General features: G+C 46.0%; 1 protein-coding gene across 7 annotated transcripts in view; it reads right to left on the bottom strand.

The window, feature by feature from the left end:
- Positions 1–210: 210 nt before the first annotated feature.
- fam53c (family with sequence similarity 53 member C) overlaps positions 211–20,424 on the bottom strand; it is a 111,257-nt gene continuing 91,043 nt past the window's right edge. For 6 of the 7 annotated variants that reach the window (XM_070878535.1, XM_070878536.1, XM_070878540.1 and 3 more), the window contains one exon: positions 1,692–3,125. In XM_070878535.1, the coding sequence (XP_070734636.1) occupies positions 2,862–3,125 (264 nt within the window). In that variant the 3' untranslated portion in view covers positions 1,692–2,861. Of the gene's footprint in view, positions 813–1,691; positions 3,126–20,424 lie in introns of those variants that run through there. The other variant, XM_070878537.1, reaches the window with a different exon arrangement.

Below are 20,424 nucleotides of genomic sequence, written 5' to 3'. Positions count from 1 at the left end.
CTCCCAGGGGACCAAATTCAAAACGAAATGAATAGTCTCAATTCTCAGAAACTCGCAGTACAGGGACAGCTACGTAACAAATCCTAGGGACTCCAGTGAGTGCACTACGAGCACCTGCAATTGAAATGTATAGTCACGTCTTTAAACGATAACTATTTGTAGGTAAATATTCAAAAATTCAATAAAACCTTACATACCAGGGAGTTAAAGCTGATATTTTTATTCCATCTTGGATATCAGTCAGTACAGCAGACAGTGTTATTTATTAATGAATGTCATCCACAATGAGGAACTAATGATTTCCAGCAGAAAGTTGCAGTCTTTATGATTGATATTCAAATGCTGATAAAGAGAATTAAGAGGCAGAACGTGTCTTTTGTTGGATGATTCCATTAATAACAGTGTCTTGACTCATCTTTTGCTCACTCCTGCCCCTATGCTGTGGTAATGAAAATGGTAGAGACTGATTGGGTCACAAATTCAATTCCGTTTGCTTGTATCAGGTAGGACTGCCTCAATAGCTCAGGAGAAGAAAAGCCCCACCCCCACACAGACCCACTTACGATTGGCATCCAACGATTCCTGCGAGAAGTGTGTGTGGGCGTAAGGTGAACACTAGGCTTGGCTGCAATGCCTCCAACATTAGCTCACTCGCATTCAGGTCCAAGCTTATGCAACAAGACACTTGTATGTGGCAAACAGGGCATATGTTGCCATATCCCATCATGAGTCAGTAGCCTTGTGATAGGAGGGGCGGGGAGGTCCTCCAACAGATTGTGTAACTCATTCCAGTAGAGAAAGCACGAGTGGACCTAGGGATGTTCAAAGTCAACATTCAGACTATTTCAAATTTCTGGAAAACAAGACCAATTATTGCAAAGTGGCTTCAACTGAAAACCTCTTTCCCCCCCCCCCCCCCCCCCCCCAAGACAGTCCCATTAAAAATATTGGTTTCTATTGGACACAGTGGTAACATTTCACCTTTGCCTCATTAAAACCTTCTGGCCCTTTCATTACGTCCCCAGTAATGGCCCGACCAAACTGGAAACTGCTTCAAGTGGACTAACCCCAGGTGGTCAGTAAAAATTGAGTAAATACGAGCAGAAAACCCTCTGGAAGGTTTTACTGTTTAATTACTGCAGTTTAACCTCCCCATTAACACTTGAGGCGCAACAAGCCCACTGTGTACTGGGGTATTTATGGAATGCTAAAATGGGGTCAAAGCAGGCCAGACTAATGACTCAACGAGCAGCGAGGGGAATGGCAGCTGCTCTGCTGCTGATGTTACATGTGCTGGTCTTTCTCCCTCTGTGCCCTCTCCTCTTCTCACCTGAAGGCTTGGATGGGATCTTACTCTGCCCAAGTCGCTATTATTGATGTGCGAGTCTCGGCAAGGAGTGTCTACAGGATATTCGATCATGGTGGGGGGGGGGGGGGGGGGGGGGGGAAGGAGAACGACTGAGCCCTATCCTGACAGCTTCAGTCAAGGCATTGGGGCAGTGCAATTCCACCTCTTCCCCAAGCCCCACTATTGGCACTGAGGCCAATTGCATTGTTTCTAGCGCTGCCTGGCTAACTACTCAGCGCAGATTGAGGATCAAGCATAATCTAAATTCTCAGCTGCTTAGCCACAGTGCTGTTCATAAGTTCAATCCTCCAAAGACAAATTTAAAACACAAGTACGCAAACTATTCAAAAAAGAGTTTCTCTTTTATTTATAAGGCAATGAATAAACAGAGCGGGTGGTCGTTATATTATCACAATCTTTGATTAAATTTATTAGAAACGCTGGGAACTCTTCAAGAGGACCAAGGAAATCGGCAGGAAGTTGCGAATCTTTGATCTTGGTTCATAAATTTGGTGCAAGGGCTAAAATACAACAAAAATATAGAGTCTCTTCAAGTACAGTCTACACAAGGTAACAAAACAGACACCGTCTCACAGTCACTATACACCCTCCAGGCCATCAGTAAGCTAAATTAGCTGCTCTTGCCCGACTTGCTTCACCCTCTCTTCCCTCCTTCTCCCATCCTTTGCCCAGCTCAGAGATCTAGGCTGCAGTACACAGGGCGATCTGGAGCTTCTTTTTCACCTCGGCAATTTTCTCGGCCAAGAGGATTAAATAAAACTACAACTCCCACCTTACGTAGCTTCCTTCACAATTGGGGAACACTAAGCCCTTCAAAAGTCTGCAAATGGCCAAATGCACTTGGATACAGTTACAGTGCTCCCCTTTTTATTTTGCTTTTTCTCCAGCCAGTGGGGCGGAGGGGGAAGAGAGGGGAAAGGAGAGAAAAAGAGAAGCCAATCAACCCATGAATCAGAGCTTTATTGAGTTGTAAATAATGTGAAGCTGAAGACAGGACTCTCAAAAACTGCAATATTGTCTGTGGAGGCCAAGAGCCCTTTGCTTCTGCTCATTGATCCCGCTTTGACTCGTTTATTTCTGAAGGCACCATTTGGTTATCAACCCCAGCTGATCCCAGGAAGTCGCCATACGGCTTTTACTGCAGATATGCATGTGGGCTTTAGCAAGTGATGGAGTGTAGCAAAGTTTAAACAGTTCATCATTTGGGGGGGGGGGGAGGCGTGTGGGGGGAGAGGAAGAGCAAGAGGAATGGCATAACCTGTCTGCCAAGACTTAAACTTTTCACCCCACTGTCCTAGGTAAGGGGGTTCAAAGGTCGCTGCCCAAATGACTCCCACAAAATTGTGCAACTGGGAAATTAGTGTAAAGACGGAATCGGGTGGGAAGAACCGTCTACATGACCCTTGTACTTTGTGCACATGGGATGCATTTTAAGGCGTAATCCGATGGGGTAAAAAAATAGTAGTCCTGATATTTGCTTAACTGAGTTGGTTCAGTTTTCCTCGATCATGTCCAAATCCAGATCCTCACAGGTGCGTTGGAATGGGATGGCCTCCGTGCTGCCACAATAATTCTTAGGATGATCCTCCTCTTCGTCACTTTCGCTCAGCGTTTCAATCCGGCAGCTTCTCGCCGGGCAGCTGTGCGACAAGTCCAGTCTGAAGGCTGCGGTGTCCGGGATGGACACGGGGGACTGGCCCTTCAGGGGTTTCCTCTCCTCCAGCTCAAGGCAAGCAGGACTGCTCAGGTTTCTCCTCTGCAACCAAAAGAAAACAGTGAAAACCCTCATTGGAACAAGGCGTCAATGTACATTTACAGGGCAATGGCTGTCAACCATTGCAGATCTTGGTGCACCAAACCACGTTAAAATTTGGAGCATACAATAACTGATATTTATCTGCTTTCATGGGGGTGGGTGAGGGGTAGGAGTGTATGTCCAGTTTGAATGATAATGTAAAAATGGAGAATCCCAGACACCAGCAAGAACTCACCTGGATGAACTGGGACTCGTGTGTGGCATTACAGCTAAACCCAGTTCTTTTCTCATTCAATATCCACGTGTGCTTCCACGATGGATTACTGGGTTATCAGAAGGAAACCTTACTGATTCTCATTTCCCAGTACCATCGCAATTCCTGCTGAAATCAGCTAACTCAGCAGTGAGCAGGGTTTGAATCTGCGACCTTCTTGACCCGTGTGCCTCACCACACCACCACAGACACAAGCCAGGGAGTGATTTATCAGTAAACTGCATTGCAGTTACACAGAGAGCAGAAAATGAAGGACCTCTGATAAGAGGCTGGCTCAGCTGGGATCCTGTACATTCATTGCACTCACTTATTATAACAGTACGCTAAACAGCGCTGACGGAAGATTTATGTTCACAACAGAGTGACTTATAGGGATGAGTGGGGAAAAGAGGCAAGGGGAAAGCTTTGCGAGCCATTCAACTTCTACACCATGGCTGGGCATTATTATTATTTTTTTTTTTTTTACACACACACACACCACCTTTACTATTAAGGGTATTAATGGAAATCTTAATTTCTGATATTAGGAAACTAGCAATGCACACATTTTATTTTCTTACTCTTGTGTAAACTGCAGATCAAATAGATGGAAGTATCACTGGTGAAATACAGGACAGGTAAGTTCTGTTCAGGTGTGTATGAGTGAAAAGTCAACAAACCACCGAGTTATACACCATTGTAGTACTCACTCTTGACCACTGGGTGGTGCTGTAGAACTATATCACTGCAATACCCTATTCATACCACTAGGTAGTGCTGTGCAGAGAGGGGCAACCACCATCCTTTGGAAGGTGGTGAGTTAATGGCTATAGAAGCAGGGACCAGTTAAGTGGGTGAAGGGAAGATGCAGGGTGTGGAAGAAGCAGTTTTTCTTTTTACTCAAATTTGCACCCTTTCCATGAAGGTGTAGTTTCACATGAACCTGGTGCCTAGCACGAACTGCAAGTGGTCATACCTCATGCATCAACCTTGACAGTCAGAGTTGACAAGCTATTTGCCAATGGAAGGGAACACAACGGAGTCTAATCCAATATCCCCCCCAAAAAGGCTTGCATTTATATAGTTCGTCATCAGGTGTCTCAGAAAGTACTAAAGTATTTCACATATAATGAACTGCTATGAAATGCAGTAACTAATGTAGACAAACAAATGCACATCCAACAGGGAAGGTCACAAATAGAAAATCCCATCACCCCCGTGTCCCAGGGGAATGGTGGTCAATTGTAGAACACTTATGGCTCACTAACAGAGTTCAGCTTACTCATCGGAAACAGTGACTACACTTCAAAATTACTTAATTGGCTGTAAAGTGCTTTGAGACATCCAGAGGTCATCAAAGGTGCTATATAAATGCAAGTCTTTCTTCAGTGACTTTCCTGGTCTGTTTGGCACAGATTATCACTGTATTAACCTGTTGAACCATTTGGAGGTGGCAGGGGGTTTAAAAAAAAATGCAATACAGAAGAAAGTAAAAGTGAAAAAAAAGTCTCTGGCAGGTGGTTGAAGAGAAGCTGAGCTGTGAGCGGTCCAGTTTTCAGTCCTCCAAATAATACTGAATAATAATGGACCAGACATACACTTACAGGGATGTGCATCAATCTGGCACATCTATATAGCTCAGAAAGAGAGAGAATGACCAACAGCTCTGAATGTTATTTAAAAATTCCAGTCTTTTAGGGGGAGGGAAAGAGGGATACATGTTTTGCTATAATTGGTGGAGAAAGTCATCCCTTTAGGTTTGCATTAACAAAGCAAAAGAGATTGCAGTCTGCAGATGATTACAACAGATGATGAGTTAAACCCTTTCCCACCAGGTTTTCTCTACCCCCACCCCTCCCCCCCCACATGCTGGGCCCAACATATAGTAAAGATCAGTCTCCTACCTGGGTATGTCTGGTGTTACAAAGAGATCATCTTCTGCCTGCCCCTTCCCCACCCCCCCATGATCCCAGGTCAGATGTCACCCTATTGTTCCCACATCGCTTATCTTTAAACCAGCTCTCCCCAAAAATGATTTCAATATGTAAAAGCAAATCTTGCCACTTTCTCAGAAAAACAGAGACATTAAGGGCAGGGCAATGAGGAGACGAGGAGTAAAAACACATCAACTTTCCAGGAAGATAAAAACTCAAAGAGGAAGCCATAAATCCGCACTCATTAACAAGGACATTGTGACGGATTTCCAGCATTAAGGATGACATGGTGCAAGCGCCATTCCCAATAAATTATACAGTCATTCCTCACGTCCCTCAACAAAGAGCAGGCCCTGTATCCATTTTTTACAACACCAACCATTGCATTGTTTCGGGCTGTCCTTTCCCTGCTGCTAAAGGAACCATTTATCAGCACACTCCAATTAAACTACCAACAGGGAGAGTAGAGAGCCGCTTTGAAACGCGGAGTCATTGAGAGGCTAAGTGTGGGAATGTCTCCCAGAGTTACGACGACAAAAGGATTCAAGGGTATTTTCTGGGTTTTGGCGGTGCGAAGCTGATCCTTTTCCACTGGCCTGAGGAAATCAAGTCAGCAGTTTTAAAGGCTCCATGTTATGCACTTAGGAATTGTGCAAGAAGCTGCTGTTTAAACACGCCAGGCACAAGGATTCTTTTTGTGCAGCTCAAGATGGCGTCAAGGAAGTCCCGACTTGGGATGAGTGAAATTCAACTGCCCTCACCTCAACTCCCAACTCAAACTAGGCCGGCAGCTTCTGTTCAAGGAGTAGGAGATTTCAAATTGGGCCCAACTAAGGCTTTTTAAAACTGTAGATGATTCTGGAATGTAAATAGAAACACAGAAATTTACAGCGCAGAAGGAGGCCATTTCGGCCCATTGTGTCCACGCCAACTGACAAAGAGCCACACGGCCCTCTGAAGGTTACTATAAACCTATGAACATTGAAACAGTGGCAGACAGGTAAAAAGCATCCGGCCCACACAACTGCGATACCCCATGTATTGTAACACTTTATACTCCACCCCAACCGGAGCCATGTGATCTGGGAGAGGCAAAAACTAGATTAAAAACCCAGGCCAATTGGGGGAAAAAAAATTTGGGAAAATTCCTCTCCAACTTATCCATGCGATCAAACCTAGTTCAGGAGACCACTCTTAACCGTATTAGATTCCCCGAAGTACTTACCATCGTATCTGCGCCAGCCAACAAGAGATTATCCAGACTAATCGCACTTGCCAGTTCTAGGTCTGAAACCCTGCAGGTTATGGCACTTCAAGTGCCCATCCAAGCACCTTTTAAATGTGGTGAGGGTTTCTGCCTCTACCACCTTTCCAGGCAGTGAGTTTCAGACCCCCACAACCCTCTGCGTGAAGAAACCCCCCCCTCAAATCCTTCCACCAACCATCTTAAAACTATGCCCCTTCATAATTGACCCCTCCACCAAGGGAAATAGGCCTGTACTATCCACTTTATCCAGGCCCTTCAAAATTTTATACACCTCAATAAGGTCTCCCCCCAGCCTCCTCTGTTCCAAGGAGAACAAACCCAGCCTATCCAATCTATCCTCATAGCTAAGATTCTCCATTCCAGGCAGTATCCTCGTAAACCTCCTCTGCGCCCTCTCCAGTGTATAATTCGGCGACCAGAACTGCACACAGTATTCCAGCTGTGGCCTAACTGGTGTATTATACAATTTAAGCATAGAAACATACAAATTTACAGCACGGAAGGAGGCCATTCCGGCCCATCGTGTTCGCGCCAGCTGACAAAGAGCCCCACGGCCCTTGGTCAGCAGCCCTGAAGGTTACATGTAAACCTATGAACAATGGCGGAAAGGTAACGAGCACCCAGCCCAACCAATCTGCCCCACCCCATACACTAAAACATTCTACATTCCACCCCAACTGGAGCCATGTGATCTCTTGGGAGAGGCAAAAACTAGATAAAAACCCAGGCCAATTGGGGGGAAAAAAAATCTGGGAAAATTCCTCTCCGACCCATCCAGGCAATCGCTACTAGTCCAGAATCGAACCCTAGCCCGTAATAGATTCCCTGCAGTACTTACCATCGTATCTGCGCCAGCCAACAAAAGGTTATCCAGTTTAATCCCAATTACCAGCTCTAGATCTTTAATACTGCAGAGAGTCGGGATAAATGGTTCATTCTCGGGTTGGCAATCAGTAACTGGGGTACCACAGGGATCAGTGCTGGGACACCAACTATTTACAATTTATATTAACGACTTGGATGAAGGGACCGAGTGTAATGTAGCCAAGATTGCTGACGATACAAAGATGGCAGGAAAAGCAATGTGTGAGGAGGACACAAAAAACCTGCAAATGGACATACAGACTAAGTGAGTGGGCAAAAATTTGACAGATAGTGTATAATGTTGGAAAGGGTGAGGTTATGCACTTTGGCAGAAAAAAAAAATCAAAGAGCAAGTTATTATTTAAATGGAGAAAAAATTGCAAAGTGCTGCAGTACAGCAGGACCTGGGGGTCCTAGTGCATGAAACACAATAGGTTAGTATGCAGGTACAGCAAGTGATCAGGAAAGCCAGTGGAATCTTGGCCTTTATTGCAAAGGGGATGGAGTATAAAAGCAGGGAAGTCTTGCTACAGTTATACAGGGCATTGGTGAGACCACACCTGTAATACTGCATACAGTAGGTTGGGTCTCTACTCATGGGAATTCAGAAGAATGAGAGGTGATCTTATTGAAACGTACAAGATTATGAGGGGGCTTGACAAGGTGGATGCAGAGAGGATGTTTCCACTAATAGGGGAGACTAGAACGAGGGGGCATAATCTGAGAATAAGGGGCCGGCCGCCCATTTAAAACTGAAACGAGGAGGAATTTCTTCTCTCAGAGGGTTGTAGATCTGTGGAATTCACTGCCTCGGAGAACTGTGGTAACTGGGTCATTGAAAAAATTTAAGACAGAGATAGACAGTTTCTTAATCGATAAGGGGTTATGGGGAGCAGGCAGGAAAGTGGACCCGAGTCCATGATCGGATTAAATGGCAGAGCAGGCTCGAGGGGCCATATGGCATACTCTTGCTACTAGTTCTTATGTTGAGGCACTTTAAATGCCAATCCAAGCACCTTTTAAATGTACAAGGGTTTCTGCATCCACCATCCTTCCAGGCAGAGAGTTTCAGACCCCCACAACCCTCTGCATGAAGAAGCCCTCCCCCACTCTGAACCTTCCACCAACCACCTTAAAACTATGCCCCCTCGTAATTGACACTTCCACCAATAGAAATAGGCCCTTGCTATACACTACATCCAGGCCCCCCTCAAAATTTTGTACACCTCAATGAGGTCTCCTCTATATCCAATGAGAGCAAACCCAGTCTATCCAATCTGTCCTCATAGCTAAGATTCTCCATTCCAGGCAGCATCCTAGTAAATCTCCTCTGCACCCTCTTTAGTGCAATCACGTCCTTCCTATAATATGGCGACCAGAACTGCATGCAGTACTCCAGTTGTGGCCTAACCAGAGTATTATACAATTTAAGCATAACCTTCCTGCTCTTTTATTCTATGCCTCGGCCAATAAAGGCAAGCATTCCGTATGCCTTCTTAACCACCTTATCCACTTGGCCTGCTATTTTCAGGGATCTGGATAAGCATTCCAGGGCCCCTTGTTCATCTACACTTCTAAGTGGCATATCGTTTAATGTGTATACCCTTTCTTTATTAGCCCTCCCCAAGTGCATTACCTCACACTTCTCCAAATTAAATTCCATTTGCCACTGTTCTGCCCAGTAGATGGATATCCTCCTGCAGTCCATGACTTTCCTTTTCATTATCAACCAGACAGCCAATTTTAGTGTCATCTGCAAACTTCTTAATCATACTCCCTATATTCAAATCTAGATAATTGATGTATACCACAAAAAGCAAGAGACCCAATAATAAACCCTGCGGAACCCCACTGGAAACATTCTTCCAGTCACAAAAACATCCGTCAACCATTACTCTTTGCTTCCTACCTCCAAGCCAATTTTGGATCCAACTTGCTACTTTGCCCTGAATCCCATGGGCTTTTACCTTCGTGACAAGTCTGCCATGTGGGACCTTATCAAAAGCTTTGCTAAAGTCCATTTACACTACACCGTATGCATTACCCTCATCGACCCTCCTGGTTACCTCCTCGAAAAATTCAAGCAGGTTAGTCAAACACGATCTTCCCTTAACAAATCTGTGCGGACTGTCCTTGATTAATCCAGGTCTTTCCAAATGAAGATTTATCCTGTCCCTCAGGATTTTTTCCAATAATTTTCCCACCACTGAGGTTAGGCTGACAGGCCTGGAATTACTCGGCTTATCCCTTTCTCCCTTCTTAAACAAGGGTACACATTAGCAGTCCTCCAATCCTCTGGCACCATGCCCGAGCCCAAAGAGGACTGGAAAATGATGGTCAAGGCCTCTGCTATTTCCTCTTTTGCTTCGCTGAACATCCTGGGATGTATTCATCCGAGTTTGGGGACTTATCTACTTTCAAAGCTGCTAAACCCCTTAATACCTCCTCTCTGACTATGTTTATTTCATCCAGAATTTCACACTCCTCCTCGACAGCAGTATCTGCATTGCCCCTTTCCTTTGTGAAAACAGATGCAAAGTATTCATGAAGAACCATACCCACATTTTCCGCCTCCACACAAAGATTACCCTCATGGTCTCCAATAGGTCCTACCCTTTCTTTAGTTATCCTCTTGCTCTTAATATATTTATAGAACATCTTTGGGTTTTCCTTGATTTTACTTGCCAAGAATTTTTCATGCTCTCTCTTAGCATTCCTAATATCTTCATTAATTTCACTTTCTATGTTCCTCCAGAGATTCTACAACAGTGAGTTGTCGGTTTATGACATAAGCTTCCATTTTTTTCTTTATCCTCCCCTGCAAGTTCCTAGATATCCAGGGGCCTCTAGAATTGTTATCCCCACCCTTTTTCTTTAAGGGCACATGTTTGGCCTGAGCCCTCCGGATCTCCTCCTTGAATGTCTCCCACTGTTTCAACACTGATTTACCCACAAGTAGCTGTTTCCAGTCCATTGATGCCAAATCACTTCTCAACTTAGCAAAGTTAGCTTTTCCCCAATTTGGGACTTTTATTTCTGGTTTATCCTCGTCCTTATCCATAACTACCTTGAATCTGACTGAATTATGGTCACTAGCACCCAAGTGCTCTCCCACTAATACCCCTTCCACCTACCCAGCTTCATTCCCCAAAACTAAATCCAGAGCCGCCCCATCCCGTGTTGGGCTTGTTACATACTGCCTAAAAAAGTTCTCTTGAATGCATTTTAAGAATTCCGCACCCTCTATACCCTTCACACAATATTTGTCCCAATCAATATTAGGATAGTTGAAATCCCCTATTACTGCCCTATGGTTTTTGGACTTCTCAGAAATTTGCCTATATATTTATTCTTCTATCTCCCTCCCACTGTTTGGGGATCTATAATACACGCCCCTTTTTTATTTTTCAGTTCGACCCATATAGTCTCATTTGATGATCCCTCTAACATATCATCCCTCCTCACAGCTGTAATAGTTTCTTTAATCAATACCACGACCCCCCCTCTCTGTCTTGTCTAAAAATCCTGTAACCAGGAATATTGAGCTGCCAAACCTGCCCCCCTTTCAGCCATGTCTCTGTAATGGCTATAATGTCATACTCCCAAGTGTCTACCTGTGCTCAGCTCCTCCGCCTTAGTCGCTATACTCCTTCCATTGAAGTATATACCATTTAGCACAGGAAGACCTCCTTGATTACTACTTACTAACTCGTTTCCTGTGTCTTACAAATTCACGTTCTACATTTCAGCTTTACTTCCTTCCCTTTTGAATTTGTTCTCAGGTTCCCATCCCCCTGCCAAGCTAGTTTAAACTCTCCCCAACAGCATTAGCAAAACTCCCCGCGAGGACATTGGTCCCAGCGCTGTTGAGGTGCAACCCGTCCGGTTTGTCCAGGTCCTATCTCCCCCAGAAGTGGTCCCAATGTCTCAGGAATTTAAAGCCCTCCCTCCTGCACCGACTCTCCAGCCACGCGTTCATCCTCTCTATCCTTCTGTTCTTTTACTCATTAGTATGTGGCACCGGTAGTAACCCAGAGATTACTACCTTTGAGGTCCAACCCTTTAATTTTTCTCCTAGCTCCCTAAATTCTGCCTGCAGGACTTCATCCCTCCCTTCTACTTATGTCATTGGTCCACATATGGACCACGACTTCTAGCTGTTCACCCTCTCCCCCCAGAATGCCCTGCATCCGCTCTGACATCCTTGACCCTGGCACCAGCGAGTCACCATACCATCCTGGAGTCACATCTACTGCTGCAGAAATGCCTTTCTATTCCCGTAACTATGGAATCCTCTACCACTAAAGCTCATTTATTCTTTGTCCCTCCCCCGTGCAGCTGAGCCACCCGTGGTGCCTTGGACTTGGCTCTGACTGCACTCCCTAGAGCCATCTTCATCCTTACCAGTGCTCAGAAGAGAATATCGATTGGAAAGCGAGATGAACTCGGGGAGGACTCCTGCACTGCCAACCTAGCGTTCTTCCTCCGTCTGGTAATCACCCACTTCCCCTCTGCTTGCATACTTTTAAGTTGCGAGGTGACCACCTCCTGAAACATGCTATCCACGTAGCTCTCAGCCTTGCAGATGCACCAAAACGTGCAGCTCGAGTAGTTGAAGCTGGAGGCATCTCCTGCACACACGGTTGTGTCTAGGCTGCGCGAAGCGTCCAGGACTTCCCATATGCTGCAGGAAATGCACGCCACAGGACTGAGCTGCCCTACCATCCCTCTAATTAGACTCGTATTATAAAAGAGAGATATATTTATCAACCAGCCAATCACTTACCTGCCCGGACGAGGGCTGTGAGCGGGCAGAGGTCAGAAACGCAGTTTGGAGCCGAATCCAAAATCAGCAGGACGGAGGGGAGTAACGCATTTGGCCGCAGGTGGCCCGGAGGTCGGCGAGGAGCGGGAGGTTTGGATTGGGGACACTGGGAGAACTCCCTTGCTCTTATTAAAACGGTGCAATGGGAATCTTTCACTGCCATCCTCAGTATTTTCTGGCAACTTTCATGATTTAAGCAAAAACTTACTGTCGTGTTGCAGTCAAAGCAGGTTGGGATAACACCAACTTTTGGAGACTCCATTATAAAATGGCTGCCCCAACATAATAGACAATAGGCAAGGCTATTAATAAAGTTTTTAAAACTCCATTGCATAAATTATAACTAAGCTTTTTTTGGGTTGGCTGTCTTTAGCGGCCGAGATCTCCATCCCATATTCACTAGCTGCATTTATATAGCACTTTTCACATAGAAAAACATCTCCGGTTTGCTCCACTCACCTCCAAGCTGTACAATAAAACATGGGAACACCTCAGGATGATGATCTAGCACAAAAGAGACTCAGTCATCCATCATCATAGGCAGTCCCTTGGAATCGAGGAAGACTTCCACTCCTGAAGTGAGTTCTTTGGTAGTTGAACAGTCCAATACGAGAGCCACAGACTCTGTCACAGGTGGGACAGATAGTCGCTGAGGGAAGGGGTGGGTGGGACTGGTTTGCCGCATGCTCTTTCCGCTGCCTGCGCTTGATTTCTGCACACTCTCGGCATTGAGGTGCGAGGCGCCCTCCCGGATGCACTTCCTCCACTTAGGGTGGTCTTTGGCCAGGGACTCCCAGGTGTCAGTGGGGATGTCGCACTTTATCAAGAAGGCTTTGATTCAGTATGGCATAAAACACAGTAACCAATATGTGGGTAAATAAGGAAACATCCATTCACCTGAACAGCTGCCAAAGGCACCTGATGAACAGGAAATGGGAGTGGGGAAGAAAAACAGTCAAGCAGCATTGATGCTCCCATCAGGTCCTCAGATGGCCATGGGTAATGGCAGTGTGCAGATCTCAGCTAAGACAGCAGTTGGGGTGCTACAATTGGCCTTGGTGATCCTGGGATAGGGGGGAAACGATTGTTACCCAGTAACTGTTACCGAGAGTGCTGGAGGCAACCAGCGCACGGACCCTTCACTAGGAGAGTGGGGTGCAATAGGACCAGGCATAATCCACTTGCTGCTGTGCAGATTTTCAGCAGCCAATTTCGGATAATCCCATGATCACAATGACACATCACTGGCACACCATGTTTTAGGGCTGCAGCTTTACAAGAGGAGCACTTGCATTAACCGCAACCTTCATTGCTCTGAACCTGAGATTATCAGAGTGCAAAGAGAACATGTTTCTTTATTCCAGCAGTCTGCATAGTGCAGAATAAAGTCTTAACCATTTCAGAGAATCTTTAAAAAAAATTTATTCACGGGATGTAGGCGTCGCTGGCCAGGCCAGCATTTTATTGCTCATCTCGAATTGTCGTTGAGAAGGCGGTAGTGAGCCACCTTCTTCGTGGCTATCAAGGGAAATCAGGGATCGTATTAAAGCCAAGGAAGTGGCATACAAATTGGCCAGAAATAGCAGCGAACCCAGGGACTGGGAGAAATTTAGAACTCAGCAGAGGAGGACAAAGGGTTTGATTAGGGCAGGGAAAATGGAGTACGAGAAGAAGCTTGCAGGGAACATTAAGGCGGAATGCAAAAGTTTCTATAGGTATGTAAAGAGAAAAAGGTTAGTAAAGACAAACGTAGGTCCCCTGCAGTCAGAATCAGGGGAAGTCATAACGGGGAACAAAGAAATGGCAGACCAATTGAACAAGTACTTTGGTTCGGTCCTAAGGAGGACACAAACAACCTTCCAGATATAAAAGGAGTCAGAGGGTCTAGTAAGGAGGGGGAACTGAGGGAAATCTTTATTAGTCGGGAAATTGTGTTGGGGAAATTGATAGGATTGAAGGCCGATAAATCCCCAGGGTCTGATGGACTGCATCCCAGAGTACTTAAGGAGGTGGCCTTGGAAATAGCGGATGCATTGACAGTCATTTTCCAGCATTCCATTGACTCTGGATCAGTTCCCATCGAGTGGAGGGTAGCCAATGTAACCCCACTTTTTAAAAAAGGAGGGAGAGAGAAAACAGGGAATTGTAGACCGGTCAGCCTGACCTCAGTAGTGGGTAAAATGATGGAATCAATTATTAAGGATGGCATAGCAGCGCATTTGGAAAATGGTGACAGGATAGGTCCAAGTCAGCATGGATTTGTGAAAGGGAAATCATGCTTGACAAATCTTCTGGAATTTTTTGAGGATGTTTCCAGTAAAGTGGACAAAGGAGAACCAGTTGATGTGGTATATTTGGACTTTCAGAAGGCTTTCGACAAGGTCCCACACAAGAGATTAATGTGCAAAGTTAAAGCACATGGGATTGGTGCTGACGTGGATTGAGAACTGGTTGTCAGACAGGAAGCAAAGAGTAGGAGTAAATGGGTACTTTTCAGAATGGCAGGCAGTGACTAGTGGGATACCGCAAGGTTCTGTGCTGGGGCCCCAGCTGTTTACATTGTACATTAATGATTTAGACGAGGGGATTAAATGTAGTATCTCCAAATTTGCGGATGACACTAAGTTGAGCTGCGAGGAGGATGCTATGAGGCTGCAGAGTGACTTGGATAGGTTAGGTGAGTGGGCAAATGAATGGCAGATGAAGTATAATGTGGATAAATGTGAGGTTATCCACTTTGGTGGTTAAAAACAGAGAGACAGACTATTATCTGAATGGTGACAGATTAGGAAAAGGGAAGGTGCAACGAGACCTGGGTGTCATGGTACATCAGTCATTGAAGGTTGGCATGCAGGTACAGCAGGCGGTTAAGAAAGCAAATGGCATGTTGGCCTTCATAGCGAGGGGATTTGAGTACAGGGGCAGGGAGGTGTTGCTGCAGTTGTACAGGGCCTTGGTGAGGCCACACCTGGAGTATTGTGTACAGTTTTGGTCTCCTAACTTGAGGAAGGACATTCTTGCTATTGAGGGAGTGCAGCGAAGATTCACCAGACTGATTCCCGGGATGGTGGGACTGACATATCAAGAAAGACTGGATCAACTGGGCTTGTATTCACTGGAGTTCAGAAGAATGAGAGGGGACCTCATAGAAACATTTAAAATTCTGACGGGTTTAGACAGGTTAGATGCAGGAAGAATGTTCCCAATGTTGGGAAAGTCCAGAACCAGGGGTCACAGTCTAAGGATAAGGGGTAAGCCATTTAGGACCGAGATGAGGAGAAACTTCTTCACCCAGAGAGTGGTGAACCTGTGGAATTCTCTACCACAGAAAGTAGTTGAGGCCAATTCACTAAATATATTCAAAAGGGAGTTAGATGAAGTCCTTACTACTCGGGGGATCAAGGGGTATGGCGAGAAAGCAGGAAGGGGGTACTGAAGTTTCATGTTCAGCCATGAACTCATTGAATGGCGGTGCAGGCTAGAAGGGCTGAATGGCCTGCTCCTGCACCTATTTTCTATGTTTCTTGAACTGCTGTAGTCCACGTGGTGAAAGTACTCCAACAGTGTGGTTAGGGAGGGAGTTCCAGGATTTTGACCCAGCAACGATGCAGGAATGGCGATACATTTCCAAGCCAAGATGGTGTCTGACTTAAAGGGGAACTTGGAGGCGACCATGTTCCCATGTGTCTGCTGCCCTTGTCCTCCTAGGTGGTAGAGGTCGTGGTTTTGGGAGGTGCCGGTGAAGAAGCCATGGCGATGCTGCAGTACATCTTTTAGATAGTACACACTGCAACCACGGTGTGCCAGTGGTGGATGGAGTGACAATCCAGCAGGCTGCTTTATTCTGGATGGGGTCGAGCTTCTTGAGTATTGTTGGAGCTACACTCATCCAGGCAAGTGGAGAGTATTCCATAACATTCCACCTTGTGCCTTGTAGATGGTGGAAAGGCTTTGGGGAAGTCAGAGGGTGTTTTCACAGCAGAATACCCTTGTTGAAGATGGTTATTGCCTGCTACTTGTGTGGCGTGAATGTTACTTGCCACTCATCAGCCCAAGCCGGAACGTTGTCCAGTTCTTGCTGCACGTGGGCACAGACGGCTTCATTATCTGAGAAGCTGCGAATGGAACGGAACATCCCCACTTCTGACCTTATGATGGAGGGGAGATCATTGATGAAGATGGGTGGCCATAGGACACTGCGCTGAGGAACTCCTGCTGCGATGTCCTGGGACTGAGATGATTGGTCTTCAAAAACTACAACCATCTTCCTTTGTGCTACCTATGACTCCAGCCAATGGAGAGATTTCCCCCCCCCCCCCCCGATTCCCATAGTCTTAAATTTTACTTGGGCTCCTCGATGCCACACGCCATCAAATGCTGCCTTGATGTCAAGGGTAATCATTCTCACCTCACGTCTGGATTTCAGCTCTTTTGTCCATGTTTGGACGAAGACTGTAATGAGGTCTGGAGCCAAGTCGCCCTGGTGAAACAAACTGAGCATCAGTGAATAGGTTATTGATGACTAAGTATCAATTGATAGCAATGTCGACGATCCCTTTGCTGATAATTGAGTGTATGCTGATGGGGTGGTAATCAGCCGGATTGGATATGCCCTGCTTTTTGTGGACAGGACATACCTGGGCAATTCTCCATTTTAATCGGGGAGATGCCAGTGCAATAGCTGTACTGGAACAGCTCGGCTAGAGGCGTGGCTAGTTCTGGAGCACAAGTCTTCAGCACGGGATGTTATTGGGGCCCATAGCCGTTGCAGTATCCAGTGCGCTCTGCTATTTCTTGATGTCACGTGGAGTGAATTGAATTGAATTGACTGAAGACTGGCTTCTGCGATGGTGGGGAAGTCAGGAGGAGGCAGATATGAATCATCCACTCGGCACTTCTGGCTGAAGATGATTGCAAACGCTTCGACTTCATCTTTTTTGCCATCATCGAGAATGAAGATGTTCATGGAGCCTCCTCCGCCCGTTAGTTGATTAATGGTCCACCACCATTCACAACTCAATGTGGCTGAACTGCAGAGCTTCGGTCTGATCCGTTGGTTATGGGATCACTTATCTCTGTCCATAGCATACTGCTTCTGCTGTTTAGCATACACTTGTCCTGTGGTGTAGCTTCCCCATGTTGGCATCTTGTTTTCAGGTATGCCTGGTGCTGCTCCTGGCATGCTCTTTGTTCTCATTGAACCAGGGTTGGTCACCTGGCTTGATGGTAATGGTAGAGTGAGGAATATGCTGGCCCATGGAGGTTAGATTGCAATGGAATGAAATTCTGCTGCAGATGGCCCACAGCGCCTCATGGATGCCCAGGTTTGAGCTGCTAGATCTGTTCTGAATCCATTCTATTTAGCACGGTGGTAGTGCCACACAACATGATGGAGAATGTCCTCACTGTAAGACAGGACTGTGTGGCTGTCAGCCCTACCAATACGGTCATGGACAAATGCATCTGCGACAGGTAGATTGGGGAGGACGAGGTCAAGCAGGTTTTCCCCTCGTGTTGGTTCTCTCGTAAGCTCAGGCTGATAGCTATATCCTTCAGGACTCAGCCAGCTTGGTCAGTAGTGGTGCTACCAAGCCACTCTTGATAATGGACATTGAAGTCCCCCACCCAGAGTACATTCCTTGCCTTTGCTAACCTCTGCTTCTCAATGTTCAACACGGAGAAGAACTGATTCATCAGCTGAGGGAGGACAGTAGGTGGTAATCAGCAGGAAGTGTGTGTGTCCATTTTTGTCCTGATGCCATGAGACTTCACAGGGTCCTGAGTCAATGTTGAGGATTTCCATGTATATCAGGTGTATACCACTGTGCTGCCACCTCTGATGGGTCTGACCCAACGGTGGGACAGGACATATCCAGGGATGGTGATGGAGGCGTCCGAGATATTGGGTGAAATGCATGACTTTTCAAGTTGTTGCTTGACTAGTCTGTGCGACAGCTCTTCCAATGTTGGCACAAGTCCCAGATGTTATTGAGGAGGACTTTGCAGGGTAAACTGGGCTGGGTATGCCTTTGTCGTGTCCAAATCCGATCAATGCCAGATGGTCCGTCTAGTTTTATTCTTATTGTACTTTGTCACAGTGTCTTGGTACACCCGAGTGACTTGCTAGGCCATTTCAAAAAGGTCAGTTAAGAGTCAATCATACGGTTGCGGGTTTGGAGTCACATATAGGCCAGACCGGATAATGACAACAGATTTCCTTTCCTAAATGGCATTAGTTGAACCAGATGGGTTTTTAATGACAATCCGGTGGTTTCATGGTCACCATGACTGATAGTCGTTTTTTATTCCAGATTTATTTAATTAAATTCCCCAGCAGCCATGGTGGGATTTGAGCTCATGTCTCTGGATTAGTCCAGGCCTCTAGATTATTAATCCAGTAACATAACCACTCTGCTATTGTTCCTGGATCTAAAGTACTAAAATGGGAAATAACTGCTCTGAGAACCCACCCTCTAAATTTGGACTCAGCACAACCCATCATACATATGCTATTCTTTATAAATATTCACGGTTATTCAAACATCACAGGATGTTTGGGCCATTAAAATAACTGTGCCCCTCAATGAATTACACTGAGAACCACAACCACACTAATGTCATCCCTCACTACCACCAATCCATGCAAACAAGAGCCTGAAAAGTATTTAGTTGTCAATATTAGTCGAACACTTTATTGTCCATTCTATTGTCCATTACTTTAACAGAGGCACTAACCATTTAAAATAAACACATCCATTACAACGTGTTCACCCACAAAAATTGTAGTTCTTGAAAGTGCTGACTTTAACCCAGTGCCTCAGCAAGCTTATTTAGTAAGCCAAAGGTCTGAGGCTCCATTCCCAGTCTGTGCTGAGCTTGTTCAGCTCAGCTGGACAGTCAAAGGGGGTGCTGCAATTGACCCAATTGTAGAGACAGAGGGGGGGGGGTGCTGCAATTGACCCATCTGGGGAGACAGAGGAGAGGGGGTGCTGTAATTGACCAATTCTCCTGTTTGGGAAGGATTCCTGCTCTTGAATGCCATCCAGTGATCGCTGCTGGAAGTGTGTATGTGGATATTAGATGAGGACAGGATCGGACCCAGCTGCGGTGCTCCCAAGGTCAAATAGCTTGCCCACTCACTGCTTAGGGTCAGGTGTGAAGAATGAGCACTTGAGCTGGGCACTGGAGGCAACAAGCACCTCTGGAGCTAATCCAGTAAAGAGTCAATGCCCCCAGGAGGAGTGGGGCAAAAACTGACTGTTCACCAATTTTTCTTCCAAAATTAAGAATGACATTAAGAAGTGAAGCAATGACTTTGAGTGCTGATGATTCAGAGCTTCTAGTTTGATGCTTTGTTATGGTTAACATGCATGTCTGCTTTTTACTGTCAGAGGCCCTCAGAAACTTCAGATGGAACACACCATCATGTGACAGCCTGAGCTGCTAGTGCAGATAGAATAATTGTGCAGTGAATGAAAATTCAGTTCAGGTCACTGTGCAGAGAGAGAGAGAGAGAGAGAGAGAAAGAGGCCTGTAAGCTGCCTCTGGCCCTTGCAAGCTTCAACACCTCCCAGCCACCCATCTAGCTTTCTAGGCCCCTTGTTAGAAAGGAGCTGCTCCTGAAGGTCATTCATTGACCCCGCCTAGAAAATGCACACGTGGTCACCGGCTAGCACGGCAACAGGCTCAATTCTGATGCTCCTCATGGTGTGGAGGTAGGGGTGGATGGGTATGCGTGTGTGAGGGGTAGGTGGGAATGTGGGGGTGAGAGAAGGATAACATTTGCAACAGGAGGCCTCCTTAACCACACTGAGCACAACCATCATCACCATCAATGAGCGGCAGCAATGAAACATGACAATCCCATACTCCTGCACCCAGGTCTCTGGTAGAGGCACAAAAGGTGCATTAAAGCACTCAATTCCATACATTTTAATCAGGCGGCCAGGAAGCGAGAAGAAATGGGTCGCGTAGCAACAGGGCAGTAAATTCTCACACAGCAACCATTCTCTTCCTCTCCCCTCCATTTTTGTCGGTACTGGCTTGGTTCAGTTGCACTTTAAGTCAATTTACCCCCCTCTTCAATCAACCCACCATCGCCACTGGCCACTTTAAAAAAAAAACAGGCACCGTGTCAACACTTTGAACAAAAGAAA

This window comes from Pristiophorus japonicus, chromosome 4 (assembly GCF_044704955.1).
Source record: "Pristiophorus japonicus isolate sPriJap1 chromosome 4, sPriJap1.hap1, whole genome shotgun sequence".
Taxonomy (NCBI): Eukaryota; Metazoa; Chordata; class Chondrichthyes; family Pristiophoridae; genus Pristiophorus; species Pristiophorus japonicus.
Note: the sequence above shows the minus strand (reverse complement) of the source record. Positions and strands in the feature narration are given on the sequence as shown.